The sequence below is a fragment of the Phragmites australis genome, chromosome 6, assembly GCF_958298935.1.
Source record: "Phragmites australis chromosome 6, lpPhrAust1.1, whole genome shotgun sequence".
Taxonomy (NCBI): Eukaryota; Viridiplantae; Streptophyta; class Magnoliopsida; order Poales; family Poaceae; genus Phragmites; species Phragmites australis.
Window position 1 is genome coordinate 6,771,116 of NC_084926.1, and position 16,661 is coordinate 6,787,776.

General features: G+C 41.6%; 1 protein-coding gene and 1 pseudogene across 1 annotated transcript; both read left to right on the forward strand.

The window, feature by feature from the left end:
- LOC133921383 (diacylglycerol O-acyltransferase 2D-like) lies at positions 1-2,646 on the forward strand. The gene is made up of 9 exons (XM_062366223.1): positions 1-438; positions 556-630; positions 732-817; positions 977-1,083; positions 1,230-1,385; positions 1,536-1,622; positions 1,868-1,965; positions 2,103-2,190; positions 2,306-2,646. Exons 1-9 carry the CDS (start codon positions 224-226, stop codon positions 2,405-2,407), a joined length of 1,014 nt encoding a protein of 337 aa, XP_062222207.1. The 5' UTR covers positions 1-223; the 3' UTR covers positions 2,408-2,646.
- Positions 2,647-8,159: 5,513 nt separating this feature from the next.
- LOC133920822 (3-hydroxy-3-methylglutaryl-coenzyme A reductase 1-like) lies at positions 8,160-11,766 on the forward strand (annotated as a pseudogene).
- The last annotated feature ends 4,895 nt before the right edge of the window (positions 11,767-16,661 follow it).

Here is a 16,661-nt window from a genome sequence, read left to right on the forward strand (position 1 = left end):
CAGCGCGACTAGAGCGCCGCGCTGGCAGGAACCGCGGGATCCCGCCCGCCACCGCCCGCAGGCCGCAGCAAGAAAGTTCTAGGGGAACACGTCGGAATCAGTAATCAGACGCGCGAGAGAGGAGGACCAAACTAGAATCCTCTACAGCTCTACTCCCCCGCTATCTGCTTCTCCCCATTCGTCTCGTCTCGGGGCTCCCGCCGGCGGGCGGCTCGGCCGATCGATGGGGACGGGGACTAATGACCTGAGCAACAGCGCCGCGGCCGCGGCCGCGGCCGCGGGGGAGAAGGCGGAGGACGGGACCACGGTGTTCCGGGGCACGGCGTACTCGCCGCTGCGCACCACGGCGGCGCTTGCGATGTGGCTAGGGTCCATCCACCTCAACGCCTTCCTCGTCCTCGCCTCCCTCTTCCTCTTCCCCCGCCGCGTCGCCGTCCTGTATGATGCGCTCCCTCTCCTCCACTTACTTCGCGCGCCTCCCCTCGCTGTTCCTGCGTGTCTGTGTCAATTAGCGGCAGCGCTAGCTCGTCATCATTGTGCTTCTTGATGCCGCAGGGTCCTGGCCACGCAGCTCTTCTTCATGTTCGTGCCTGTCAACGATAATGACAGATTGGGCCGCAGGATCGCCGGGTTCTCCTCCTACTTCTTCAGTTTGTTTAATTTCTTTTACATATTTTCTGCCCGCGGAATGGATTGCTGAATCTTATTTTGGAGGGCACGCGCATCTGCAGGTTCATAAGCAAGTACGTGATTGGGTATTTTCCCGTCACTTTGCATGTGGAGGACTACGGCGCCTTTGATCCTAGCAGAGCTTACGGTGAGCTCATCACCATTTCCCTTCCATTTCTAGTTGTCTGAATCATCGTATCTAGTCTTTTCAGTCGATTCCTAAAGCCAATTGCAAAAGAAGAGCAGAAAAGGTGGGGGTCTTATACAGAGCCACTGGATTGGTGATTTCGTTGTTATGTGTTTTCAGTGTTCGGTTATGAACCTCATTCTGTTTTGCCCATCGCTGTCGGGATTCTCGGGGACCTTGTTGGATTCATTCCACTACCAAAGATGAAGGTCCTTGCAAGCACTGCGGTGAGGTCCCCAGCTTAGCTTCCAAGAAGTACATTGTCATTGTCTTTCTGAGCTCAATCTGTCATTAATCTATTGTCTTTCTGAACTCAATTTGTCATTAATCTACCAGTAGCTCTGCACTTACATGGTGGTTCGGTCGGTGTTAGGTATTCTATACCCCGTTCTTGAGGCAAATATGGACGTGGTTGGGATTGGTTCCTGCGTCACGAAAGAATTTCTACTCCTACCTTGGAGCTGGTTATAGTTGTATCATAGTGCCAGGCGGTGTACAAGAAATACTTCACATGGGTCATGATTCAGAGGTTTGCTGTGAATTCTTCTTGTATTATAAATTTATAATGAGATATTGCATTCTATCTTGTATTCTTGTGCTAACCTGCTTACTACCAAATTAGATATATTGTATGTGAATGTTGTCAAATTGAATGATTAACAATTCTTGCAATTGGCAGGTTGCTTTTCTTAAATCAAGAAAAGGTTTTGTTAAGATAGCTATCGAGACGGGTAGTCCTTTAGTGCCCGTTTTCGCCTTCGGACAGGTAACTGCATTGCTTTTGGTTTGTGATATGTAGAGTATCATTACATTTAGAAATGTAGGTGCTGCAACAAGTAATAAGCATAGAGAGGCTAACTAACCCTGATCCTAAAATGTGCTGGATGCACTAAAATTGTTTAGTTACTCTTGCATCCTATAAGTCATTTTATTATTATTATTTTGTTCCTTATTAAATCCAATCAGGAAATTGAATTTTGTTCCTGATTCTATTTCCTTCTATTGGACTAGAGCTACGTGTATAAGTGGTGGAGGCCGGGTGGAAAGTTAATTGTCAAGATTGCTAGAGCAATAAAATTTTCCCCAATCATCTTCTGGGGAAAATTTGGGTAACTCTACATTACATGTTACCTTTTTATGTTTACTCCTGCATATTTGATCTTTGTGAATGTGAAGACCTTTTTCATTCAATCGTCTTACTGGTATTCAAGAGTTTTACATAGTCTACTTGCACATTCTAATGCAGGACTCCCATCCCTTTTGCGACACCAATTCATGTGGTTGTTGGAAGGCCAATTGAGGTTGTGAAAAACCCTCAACCTACCGCTGATGAGGTAAAATAACCTTTTTGAGTGATCAACCATGGGAGCAAATTTATCTAGCATTTAGATGTGGAGAACTTGAAGAAACTCTGGCGTTCTTACATGCATTTTGTCCTGGTGTCAACAGATAAATGAAGTCCACAAACAATTCATCGTTGCACTGCAAGAGCTGTTTGAGAAATACAAGGGCAAAGCAGGATATCCCCATCTCCCTTTAAGAGTTCTATGATGGCATGTTGTTCCAACATAAGCTCTTACAAGCTGGGTTGAAGGAAATAAAATCGTCAATAGCATTCGAGCTATAATGTTTCAAGTGAAGAGCCATCATCAGAATTCAGTAGCACCAAATGTGTACCCTTACAACAGTTCAGCTAGGATGATTGATATGGTGGCCTGGTAGAACACTTTGGGTGTAGACTTATGTGTTTGTTTATTAATAGAAAAATTCAGTGGTATTAGGAGCATCAAGCATTGGAGCCTAGTGTCAAAGTTTACCGTTTCAGAATATCCTGACCCTGTTGGTTCAGATGTGAGCAGCATAAAGGATCTAAAGCTAGACATCTTGTTATCCTTCCCTCTGCAAATGCTCTCAACGAATACTGCTGCATTGGAAGAGTTACTTCTAGGTAAGAAAAAAGAGCATTTCATAAGAGATGAATACGCAGCTCTATTCGACCAACATTTCACGATTTGATAACACGAACTTCTCGAGCGATCTTGGTGGGACCCCACATGACAGGATTCTCAACAGACGGTTTATTTCAGTAGTATAAGGCACTTTACTCGGAACAACCAGGCACAGAGCGCTGCAGACCTAAACAAGAGCTTCTGGGACATACAAAGCAAAAAAAAAAAAAAGGAAGATACCAATATGAACCACAGAACAGAGATGATTCCCTCTTGATCTGATCACCAATTAGGTAAAGACACAAAGCAGCTGCTATAACAGTTGCCATACAGACGAAGGACCATTTCCGACTACAGCCAGCTGGGCAAACAAGGATAAATCGTGTCCCACCGACAGCTGAGCACAGGGAAAAGGGAAAAAGTAATTTTTATAAGACTGTCAAGAAATATTTTTTAAGATTCTATTTATACTATAGAAAAATAAACCCGTGTCACGTAGAAGAGGATTATTTGCTACCATCGAAATCATGCCTGTCAGTACGTCTTGAGATCTGTGCCGGTGTTTTGGGTGCAAAAATGGGGCAACCTTTTCCTCTTTTCTATTCCCCTAGGCTGGCAGGGTCATCTTGCTCAGCCTGCGCAGGACCACAGGTACCGGTTGCTACCTGCTCCATCTGCCGATGACTTCAATTGAAGAAGGCTCTGTCTCCCCTCTCTATGCCATCCCCATCCTTTTTCTCTCTCTCACCTCTCTCATCCCCCGCCGAGCAGTATGTGGTGGCGAAGCTTAGTACCCCGGTTGTCATGGATGAGCGCGTACTAGCAGTGGTAAGCTAGATCTAGCGAATCCGGCGTCACAGTGCCTGATACGGTGTACATCATTAACACAGATGTAGATATGTAAGAAACCAGATAACAGAACACATGAACTTGTAATAGCTGCTGCAACCAATTCTCACATTCATTTTTTAGCATTTTTTTTAGAATCAAAGCTATGTTAATTGTGCAGTTTTAGTTTGTTTCGCACACACAATTCCATTTATCATGTAAATAGTGCAGGTCAAACTTAACTTGATATCCTAATAAGATACATGCGAGCTATGCTAATGCTTGGTTCCGAGGTAGGTTCAACTTAAGTTTCAGCACACATGTTAGTTCTAGTTCAGATTTTGGTTATGAACAGCGAATAAGTATCTTCCTTTGTTCATCTAGTAGAATTTGTAGTATCATGTACATCTTCAATTGAATAGCTATGTATACAATCATTTGCATTTGCTCATCCCAAATAAGTGAAATGCAAAGTTTAAGTGCCCATGAACTCAATTTGCATTTTGCGATTTGTTTGCCGGATTTCCCTTCTGTATGATCAGTGCATTATCATATCTGAAGGTGAGAATGAACATATCTCGGACTTCTTTTCTTGTATTAAGTTACCAATATATTTCCCGTTTATTCAGAAAATGCTAATGCTAACTTGTGCAGTGCCGGATTTCAGATGATGCTAATGTGTTTGTGATGCAGTCATGCAAGTTATGTGCACAATTTTAGTTGCATTTTTTTTCCTTGCTGCAACAAATATTCTGTGTACTCCACATGTTGATGATACGTTTACAAATTTACAAATTTACAGCGGATGTTCAAAATTCATTTTCTAAAAAGCAAACCAGCCTTCATTAAATACTACACCGAATCTCAAAGCCATGTGCAATGGCCCGGATAGCCCGCTGAGCTAAGAGGCCCTTGAGAAAATTCGCGTTCGGGTAAACAAGCAGAGGGAGCCCTCAGGGAGGCACCACAACGACTAGGTCCTCCACAACTAGCTCCCAAGGCTGGTGAAAAGTGCACCACAAGCAGGCAAGACGATGATGGCTGCAGACTTATACTGGCTACACTTCTTGGGCCTGTGGCCCTGTGAGCGATCACTTCGGGATAGAATAAAACCACACACTAACTTGACGATGTTTCAGATGAACAATCTGAATGCCATGATGGCTAACCCCCCTCGGATTAATCCATCTGCAAAAATGCTGGACTCCATTCCAGCATCCAGTATATCTCCATGAGCTGTCAAATACAGGATCAACAAGGCTGCATCTATCGCTTCATGCTCCATCGATGATAACGACCACGGACACATTGGGACATAGGATTTAAACCAAGCGAAACTGCCAGAGCAACCCCTGCTCTTGGTCACTTGCCCCATCCATCGGGGCTATTTCATAATTTCCAGGTACATCTGTTGACCATGATAACACAACCTGCATAATTTTTCAGTCATAAACATAGTGCATCAGTAATAGTCACATTGCAGGAAAGAACTAATGTTTGGAAACAGAATGACAAAAATAACAACAGGAATGGCAACAGATTCACATAAACAAACTAATTTGTTAAGATGCAGTTAGCTCCGCCTGCTATATTTGGAATACTGACAAAAGTCATCGATATAGTTATCAGTAACTAAAGTAAACAAAAATAATGGAATTTCTTGCTGGTTTTGTTTCAGATTGATTTTGGATAAACATCGCCATCGTGATTTTCTTGGTGGTAAGACTTCTCTCCCTTCTATCCTTCGAGGGGAATCCCATCCCACTTTTCATTGAAAACAGAACAAGCAGATCCTAAGCAAGACTTGGTGCAGCATTTCAGAGTACAGTATAGCAAGGAGCATATAAAGAAACACATGCAAAATAACATCCAAGTATGGCGCCTCTGATAAATCACAACCAATAGGGAACTCCATGATTCTGTTTCAAAACTTGCAGTTGAAGGACAGGAAACCAGATAAAATAAGGTTGCCACCTTATGAATGCAAGGATGATTTCTTGCCAGGCAAGAACGAATGCTGCGGATACAGCAACACTGTTCTTTTTAGTCCTGCTACAATCTAAGGGTACCTGCCAGGAACCAAAACACTAGTGTCAGTTGCTGCCTCAGTCAAAAGCAGAGAATATGACAACAATGCACACAAAGCAAACTTCGAGGTACAAATGTTTGGGTGCACAGTTCAGCTTGCTCTTTGGTCTGAACCACTAGCTTGTGTAAACTGAGGTGAGTGAGTTGGAATGACTAGGTGTGGATGTGCAGGAATGGGTGCTGCTGCAAAAGCCAATTGATGCAGAATTATTCATAAATGGGGGGAAATAGAAAACCAGAAAACATGAAGACAAATATACGGCGACGTTCATGCTAGCATGATGAGTTCGGTGTAAAAGAATAAAACGATATCTTGCTTAGTGGATATATCATATATGTAGTTACAGAGTCATGTGAACATTTCAATTAAATTAACAAGCACTGCCTACACGTACAGCTAGTCTTAAGTTAAAGAGGAGGTTTTAACTTTTAAGAGGCCAGTGTCATATGCTAGAGAACAAATTTTATCAGCATAGGGAAATAGGGATGCAAAGAAACAAAAAATATGTTCCCATGCGAAGCATTTTTCTATATTGCAACTTTTCTGGACCTTATGGATTTTTTTTCATTAAGGAGGTCCACGCTACTTATCCACACAGGTGCTGAACTGGACCTTATGAATTTAGTTTAAAAATTGCAAAAGAACTGCCAATAACCTCCACACTCCACAGAAAAGACTTAACAATGTTATTAGTCTTGTCATGTAAGCAGTCAAACAATAAATTTGTGAACCATAAAACAAAAATATCAGAAACAGACAAGTCCAGCTACCACCTACGTAAGAACAAAACTGTAATCAAGCTAACCAGAAATTATGATGGCTCACATGAGCATGTGACATTGCATGGAAACTTAAAAACTATCACGGATTGTAACGTCCGTGGGTAAGTGACAAGATCGGATAAGTATGGGAGGTCTCCGGCCTATCTTTGGCCGGTTTTCTACCCGTAGTGGAGAGGAAGATGTCTGCAAGTGTCGGCTATAGGTGGAGAGTTCGGCACAAGCAGAAGATGAGAGAGTAGAGAATAGGGATAAGGAAATAGATTAATTTATTGTTTGAAGCCTAGCCCTAACAATTCCATCTAACTTAATTTATTCTGACTCTATCTCTTAACTCCAAACCGATTAGAACTCATTTATTCTTTTCTACTAACTCTGACTCAATTCCTAAACCGACTCCAACTTTCCAACCGATCCAATTCTGACTTTCCTACTGATCTTAACTTCCAAATCTAAACACCGAAACTGACTTATTTCCCTAATCAGCCGCCACTATTTCCTTCCTCGTTGGAGCTCCCCTTTCCTTCCCTCCTGCGGTAAGTAATACCGCACATAACACGGATGCACACAGACTGCACAGCTAACAGATACCACAAACCTTAAGCGATTTCCAGCTTTTCGAAAGGCACCAAGCATATCGTGTTTTCTATATAAGACACAAAATCCGACTAAATACTGAAGCATGTGAGATGGAGAAGACAACGTTACCTACTAAAAAGGGAGTCTGAATGGAAGGCCTAGCTGTTGGTGATGCATAGCTGAAGTTTGATCCAGTGAACTGCACACATTGATTTCCAGGCATGTTATAACCATGAACTGACAAATTACCATTGCCCCCACCGGAAATGGATGGGCTCAACTGGTCAAATGGTGGGTTTGCTACTTTGCTGTATTTGCTGCTGAGACTTGTAAATTGGAACATATTGCTGACCGACATACGGGTTTAATGTACCCTACAAAGAAAATATTTGTCATAATAGACCGATAGTTTGTGAAACTCACTTATTTTTTTAGAACCGCACCCCCTTACCCGGAGTCTTCTTTGGAGGTTAGAAGGGGGCGTGTGACACCCAGTGATCGAACCGGGTGGGCTCGGCTGCTCCCTGCGGCTTTGCCAATCAAGCTCCGTGCTCGTTCGAATGGAACTCACTTATGCTGAACAAGAACATTAAAAAATGCACACTTCAACCTGTTGATAGATGTATTCGGTTCCCATATGACGTACAATTGCAAAAGGAACAAAATGAACAACTGAATGCACTTCTATTGGCTTTCAAACAGTAACATCATGTTCCATGAACACGGATGAGATTATTTCATCATTAGTGGCGACAACATGTGCACAAGCTAAGCTAAGTAGATAGCACAGAAATTTGTATATTCTTTCCAAAAGCAAGTGCAGACCATTTTTAACAGTTTGTTATAAAAAATGTTCCATTGGAAAAGCTAACGAGTGATGAGTCATATGACGAAAATTATCTTACCTGTACTGGAGAACTGGGAAGTATTAGCATGTGACAATACGGCGATGTTTACAAGTTAGAAAGCGTGAAACGAACATGACAATAGTGAGAAAATGGGCGTTAAGATAGAACATTGTCGACCACGTTCTGTGAAAGTGTTTGATCTCATAGAGACGAGCGCCCAGGCTGCGGCGGATGACGGGGCGCGGCGTCGAGGGACTCCCGTTCGAGGCGATGGACTACCAGGCAATCCTGGGGCAATGCTGCGAGATGGCTGTCGGGTACGTGCAACTGCCGGTGGGCGTCGCCGGCCCGCTGCTCCTGGATGGGCGGCAGTACTACGTCCCCATGGCTACCACCGAGGGATGTCTCGTGGCCAGAGTCAATCGGGGGTGCAGAGCCATCTCAGCGTCCGGGGGCGCCGTGAGCGTGCTACTCCGGGACGCCATGTCTCGCGCGCCCGCCGTCAAGTTGCCATCCGCCAAGAGGGCAGCGGAGCTCAAGGCGTTTGTTGAGGCGCCTGCCAATTTTGAGACTCTGGCTGCTGTCTTCAATAGGTAGGCCTCCCTCTCCATTAGTTTACATGTGGATTTTCATGCTTGCTTAAAGTGGGATATGCATTTGCATGCCTATGGACAGATACTGTGTGAGTGATAGTAAAAAATGTACTCCTTTTGTGCATGTTAAGTTCGATGTGTGCTCTTTGAGTATTGTTGTGATGTTGATGGCTAGAACGGCACGGTATTTTAGTAAGATGAAGTGATTGTGCACCAAAGCAAGTTCGTTTCGTATTTTGTTGATCATAGGGTAGAGTCCACAGCGTATTAGCTTATTCCAATTTCCACAACAATACTATGTTTTTTATTTGTCCGATTGGTTATTAGCTACTTGCGAATGATGCCAGTTTATACCTTTCTGAAGTTTTGACCTTGAATTGCCGTGTTGCGCTCATCCAAACCACAGGGAATGACAATGATTTGTCGGTTGCACAGTTCGAGTTTCGGAGCATGTGAACTGATCATGATATTGTGCACTTTCACCCTTTAGCAAGTAATAGATTATCAGTAGATGTGCACTTCTTCAGAGATTCAGGGTACACATATGCACTGTTAGTTAGGTCTGTAGAGCGTGCATTAATCTCATTTGCTCGTTGGAAAAAAAAATCGGTTACTTCCTATCCTAGTTCTTTGAAGATTTAGATTACTGTCGGTTTCTGCGGTTATAAATAAACTTTAGACATTTGTTGTATTGCGTTGTCGGAAACTCCAAAAAAATGTTGGTTCGTTTAGTTAGAAGCTTTCGATTGCTGTCGTTTGTTTGTTATAAGGTTTTTTATCGCTGTCTTTTTGTACTCTTGAGTTAGGTTATTTTTGGTTTACGCTGTTTCATTATTTAGGGCATGGTCTAAGTTATTAGTTTCTGTTCTTTGAAATATTTAGAAAATGTGGAGGCTGTTCTGTCAGTTTTCTCTTTCAAAATAATGGCCACATGGGCATGTTATCGACTTAGCGTCTTCTTACGGGGATATATGCATCTATGGTACTCTGGTGTTGCTAATACATTTAAGTATTAGCTTCTTAGGAAGGTTGTGTTTTAGTATTTGAATTGTTGCATCTTTAATTAAGAATGTATTGCATACTTTCTTAATGCTCTTGTATGCATTGTTTCATACCAAATACATCATTTCACTACTTTGAAACATCTGCTTTCCGCCACTTCACCATGAAGACCATTTTCCCTTCAATTTTATCATAGTTTGACAACTGGGTGTATAGTTCCTCTGAGTCAAAGCCTAGTGCATTTATTTATCTTGTCTGAACTTTGTCGTATTTGAATTGCAGTTTGTTCAATGGTTGTCCTAAACAGCTAGGACTATCTACACATCAACATTTCACGTTGTGGCCTCATGGATTGCATACTTTGCACTCTTCCAGAGAGTATACTGACATTTTACATTGTGAGTTTGCAGGTTTCTAGGATTAAAATATGAGTGTCTGGCAGCCGTTTTTCTCGTTCAAGCTGTGCATTCGAGGTTCCATGTTATACTATTAGGCGGGGAAGTAGCAGATGACAGGCAACCTGTTTAGATAGTACTGTTGTTCTTCCTATATGATATTTGCTGATTTGGTACTTCTGTTTAGAAGACTAGTTGTACTGTGAAACCTAGCTGCTGTTACTCTACCCGTTAGGTGATTGTTTGCATTGCTTTTCCAATATGTTATCATGTGAATATTCCATATCAGACTATTTAGTTCTGCATAAACATATGCATACTTGTATGAGGGATATTTTCCTAGGAGGGTCTTTTGTGAAAAAAAAACTTCGAAATAATTAATCATTATAGTTTTTTCCTGCATTCTTCTTTGCATTGTCCCAGTATTTATATGTTTCAGTGCTTTGCTTTCTTAAAGAAATTAATACAATTTACATAGCGCATCATCTTCTTTGGCAGTAAGAACTTAGAAGTGGCATCCAAATTGTTTGATGGCCACAGGTCCAGCAGATTTGGTAGTCTTCAAGGTATTCGGTGTGCACTAGCTGGTAGGAACCTTTACATGAGGTTTACTTGTAGTACTGGAGATGCTATGGGAATGAATATGGTATCCAAAGGTGTTGAGAATGTCGGGCTACCTGCGGAATGACTTCCCCGATATGGACCTCGTCAGCTTATCTGGTTTCAACTCTCCCCTTTTGTTATGGCATAGAGCAGCTAATTTTGGTTCTTTCTCTAAATGCTAACCTGAGGAGAGTGTGTTTCTGTAACTGATTGTTAGATGATTTTTAATTTTTCTGTCCACTATATACTCAAGTGTATAATAAAAACTGATCTGCTGACAAGTTACACCTTGTTGTATTCACGTTTAGCTATTGTCACAATTTTCTTTTCCTGTCATGCATGCAAATTGGTGAATTGATCTTTCATACCAGGGAACTACTGTTCAGACAAGAAGCCTACTGCTGTAAACTGGATAGAAGGTCGTGGGCAATCTGTTGTTTGTGAAGCCACAATCAAAGGACGAGTTGTGTAGAGTATTCTTAAGATCACTATAGAAAAACATCGTCAAAAATCTTGCTGGATCAGCCGTAGCAGGAGCACTTGGGGGTTTCAATTCTCATGCAAGCAACATCATAACTGCCTTATTCATTGCTACAGGGCAGGACCCTGCACAAAATGTTTAAAGCTCGCAATGCATCACAATGTTGGAGGCAGTAAATGAGGGAGATAACCTTCACATCTCCGTGACCATGCCGTCCATCGAGGTGACTCTTTGTCTTTTCATCTTATTTTGCTAATATAATTAAGTATCTGCTCTGCGTAGGGTAGTCTGTCATCTATAGTTTCTCTTCAGAATGATAGAATCTCTAGCCTAAGTTTCCCGTCGAATCAACTGCTGTTCTGTTGTGCTTTCTTATGCGTAAATCAATCACCAATGTTAATTTGGTTTAACTTTTTGGTTCTCAGATAGGCACTATTGGGGGTGGCACTTGTCTTGCCTCACAGGCCGCTTGTCTGAACAGCTCATTGGATCCTTCCAGTGGCCTCATTGGATCCGTACTAATAAAATTTATTTGTGTTAGTAATCTGTCCATGTTAATTTGGTTTAATTTTTTTATTTCTCAAGTAGGCACTATTGGGGGTGGCACTTGTCTTGCCTCACAGGCGGCTTGTCTGAACTTGCTTGATGTGAAGGGTCCGAATCATGACTCGCCTAGGGCAAATGCTAAGCTTTTGGCTACCATTGTAGCTGGCAGCGTGCTCGCTGGCGAGCTCTCTCCACATGAAGTACAACCGATCAAGTAAAGATGTTTCAAGGGCAGCTTCTTGAGCAGAGCAGCCCATTGGATCCTTCCAATGACATTTAGATTTTAGACAGCAATCGCCCAAGTGATTGTCGACAAGCCAATGAGAAGAGGGAGACTGATTGTACATAGTGCTGATTAGAGAGCGAGTAAGTTCCCTCGGGGTTGCGCAGGAAGCAAGCGCAAACCTGTTCGATCAGCTGTTCTTGTAACATAATGTTGAAGAAAGCACCTAACAGATTATGCAGTTTCTGTCTGTAACTTTTGTTTGTATGGCCCTCCATATATTTGTGTTCTGTAACCATTCATACATCTAGTTCCATTCCCCTTTTCGTTTGGATAGCAGGGTGTCAGGCTAACTTTTGTGATGATGTTTTCTCTTCGTTTTGCACAGTACAGCAATTTGTTTATGGCTGTTGAGTATTGATGCTCATTTTGCTGCTCAGCGTTTGCATTTTCCCTTTGAGTCCGCCAGTTCTCCGAAGTGCGATGTTGCCTGTTGTTTTCACATGGCGATGTGTGCAAGATTAGCAGGCAGGGCTCAAACCAGAAGTGCTTCCTGTTGCCAGGCACTTCCTTTCTGCGACAAGCCTAATATGCTCTGGTTCATTAAGCACACGGGTTTCAAAAGGAGAGTGTGCTCTAGTTCTTTCAGCTCACGGAATTCAAGAGAAATTGTTATCTAGCTCAACTGCTGCCCACTTCCTGTCGTTTGTCAACGAATATGCGTACTCTTCACTTCTGAATGTCCATATTTAGGGTGTAATCGTGTCGGGTATCGAATATAGATGGGTATAATTTATTCTGTATTTTATTATACTATTTTTTAAAAGTTAGAGTTGAAAACGGATAGTATCGAATAATTATTTATCATCTTATACCTTATCCTATATTTTTTCTCGAAAGTGGAGTTAGAATAGATAGTGCCATAAGGTTTCTGTTAGTCGGATAGATATAAATTTTTTACTTCATTTGTATCCTCGTATAGCACATTAAATAGTATATAGGGAGAATCAAAGTGAGTACGGAGTAATCGCTGAGATGTGAAAATAAGAGTATTCAGTATTATCTGTCTACAAATGTGTGATAATATACTTATATATTATTATATTTTTAAGTGAAATTATAATAGTTTTTTTAACACCTAATATTCGGATACTTTAGACGGATACCAGTTATCCTATATCCTATCTTTTTTCTCGAATACGAAGTTAGATATAAATAGTACCGAATAATGTTAAATAGCTATTATTGTATCTCATATTTATTTCACAAGCTTTTGAGCGAGCAAGCTGCAGAAAATATACGTCCGGTTTTCATCCCTATCAATGTTTCTTCTCAAACAGTTTCTTCTCTTTTTCCTTTAAAAAAGAAAGATAAAGACCAAGAGTGCACGTAACTTTCAAAAGACACCGAAAGGCAGAACAACGAGTGATGCCCGATCAGAAAAGGCCGCAATTCCCGTGTCGTTCCGTAAGCAACTGCTCAATTGCTCGTTCTGCAGGTCACGTAAGGGCCCACGTGGATTCCCTGGGCTTTGTTCCTCTCGCACCAAAGCACGCCCAGCAAAGCTTCGCCCAGAGAACGAGATGTAGCTCGTTTGGCAAAGCCACCAGTCGAGCGACCGAGGCTGCCTGAGCTCGAACGCAGGTGCTCCTTAGGTGTGAGGGTACATACACATGTGGTGTATTTAGTGATACTATTTGTTTCTATGCGAATCTATTCCTAAGTCCTAACGTGTGGTTTGAGCGTTGTTCATACGCACTGGAGGCATCGAGTCTCCTACTCTATTTCCACCATGTGAGTGTGGTGTACGTAGATAATGTATATCCCTAAAAAAAAAACTAAGTTTCACTCCTACATTGTCCCACTCTATTCCTAACATGTGAGTGTGGTGTGCAAAGGTAATGTATAGTTTTATCTCTGCATTGAAATATGTAGATCAACGTCCACCAGTTAGTACGTTCAGTTGAAGGATAAGGTTACATGAGATGTGACTATCCATATTTTGTTAAATGAGATTATCTAATTTCTGGTTTAGTAATATGGATAGGATGATCTAATTTTTTATTTGGTTAGAGAAATAGAACTGGGATGTAGTTAGCCAAAATATGTGAGACCCGCTTGTCACATTTTTAGTTTTTTATTAAAATATAAAAATATGAGATCTTTTTTTATTAATTTAGGGTGCGTTTGGTTAGATAAAATATTGTCATCTATGTTTTGTTGGACGGAATGATTCAATTTTTTGTTTGGTAGCATAGATATAACGACCCAATTTTTTGTTTAGTTACACAGATAGAACTTAATTGAATTAGCTAAAATTTTGTGAGACCTGCTTGTCATATATTTAGTTTTTTTTTAATCAAAATATAATCATGCGATATATTATTTTATTGATTTAATTACAATAAATACAATGTTATAATCGAATCGCAAAAATAGATAAACGGTTTATGAGATAATATCATTTAAAGTGTGTTAACAAAAAAGCACATTTACTCTAATAAACCAGAATACGCCACAACAGTAGGGATAAAACTCCTCCATAACATGGATAGCTCCATCTAACAGTTTTTGGTGAAGCTCATTCAATATCTGAGAAAAATATTCCCTCTAGATGAACATTCCTTCCAGCTTGCGCTCCAACCAAACACCTCAAAAAATTTGATAACAATCTCTCATACAGGTATATCCCTCCAACAAAATACACCCTTAATTGCAATGAATACAATGGTGTAATCGATCATAAATCAGATAAATGATTTATGAGATAATATCATTTAAAGCATGCTAACAAAAAATGTATTTACTCTAACTAACAAGAATATACCACAATAGCAGAGATAAATCTCATCAAGAATATGGATGACTCCGTCTAACAGTTTTATGATAGATGTGCTCATCTAGTATCTGAAGATAGTCATCCGATCCAGCTTACCCTCCAACCAAATACTAAAAAAATTAGATGGTCATATCTCATATAGAGATACCCCTCTAATCAAACACACCCTTAACACTTTATTCAACACCTGTGATCAAGGTTACTACTCTTTCCTTTATTTAGAAAAGAAAACTTTATTTCGATATGAAATATTGTTCCAGTATCTACAGTTAGCACAATGCACGTAGCTATTACACATGAAAAAAGAAAATAGAAACAAAGGAGAAAATACTAAAACTAGGGTGTGTACAAACCAACAATGAATCTCAAATCCAGATCTACACTTCAAAATTACTCTAACTCCAAAACAAAGAATTGCTTGTTTGGTGATATTTCTACTTCCCACGAAGGGATAGAAATACCAACGCATATTGGTTTGCACTATGGATTAAAAAGATCTCGAAGACTCCCTAAATTTTGACGTCCTCACGTAAATAGAAGGCGAACAATAAAAGCACCTAAAACAGCTCTCAGTCATCCAAAGCTATCTAAGCTTTCGTCGACCCGTTAGAAACTAGCCATTTCAAACCCGCCTATAACCAACTGCAATCATCGAACAGTGATGGGTTACCCCACAATCCGATTGGCCAAATCTTGAGCTTCAGTCGAGTATCTTTACTCCAAACATGGTCCAACGAACCTGAGCAACGTTACCAGACCGTGTGAGGGTGAAGCACCTCCCCACCCACTGTGTTAGAAATAAACAACATGACCAAAAGGAAGGCTAGAATTATTTTTTAGATCAAAGGCTAGAATTATTTTTTAGATCAAAGGCTACAATTATTTCATCTGCAGCTGCTACCAATCCTGCATTCCAGCTTCAAATCCATCCATAACAAGGACTTCAACAAGCTCGTCTCTTCAACTTGCTGTTCACGCCCACACTGGCAGAGCAATCCTCCTCGTTCCTGTGTGATGCGTCGGTGACGGCGATGGCATCCCTCCTCGTCGTGGCTACTCCAGTTTTGTCCACAGCACAGCTGTCGGCGTCCTAATGCGACAGGCGAACGTTCAGCGCCCGAACAGGAAAGTATCGGAGGGCTCTCCGCGCTGCGGCCGGCAAGGGACAACATGTCAACAGCCATCATCAGTTGACGCGACGGGGCGCGGGTGACCGGGGGCGCGCAATCCCCGGCACCGTCACGTGGCCGCGCGGCCCGCCTCGCCTCCGCGCTGGCCGCTCACCGCGGCATCATCAAAGGTTCGACGCGACACTTCTTGCTCCCGGGCAAAAGAACCAGCACCAGCACCAGCACCAGCACCAGAGCTGCGTGCGGTTTGCGGGGGCCGATGCCTCCCACGTGTGGGCGTGGCCGCTCCTCTTCGCACGTCGCTGCCCCGGCCCCGTCCTGCATGCCGCATCGCTGGTGCAACCGACTGTTTTCGCGGCAGGTCGACACGCGTCACTCCTGGCTTGGCCTTGACAGCGCAGCGCATCATTGCATGTTCATTATCCTTTTATCATCATCAGTCGATTGGCTAGACAGTTAAGTGTATATATACATCTCTACTACATACTCTCTCCGTTTTTGAATAATCGACACTTTTAATTTACGCTTCCCAACATATATTTTCTCATACTTTCTTAAAATACCCCTATCATGGTGTCCACTTGTTACCTCGGTATGTGTGCACTAATGTATTGTTGAGAGGTATTTCAGTCAAGCTATATTTAACCAATTTAACCAACGATTGGCGAGGTATGCATATTTAGTCAAAATTATTAAGTATTTGAAAAGGGGGAAGTAAAATACTAATTGATTTTTGCATCACCTCTTTCTATATTCTCCTCTTATCTCATAAAAATTTCTAAAATTTAAATAATTTATTTACTTTTGTTACACACCCTCGTCATCTAGCTTCCCCATCTCATAACCAGCTACGTATATGTGACTAGTTTTACTAATAAAAATAAAAAAAAATTAAAAGAAAAATTAATAGATAATCTCTTC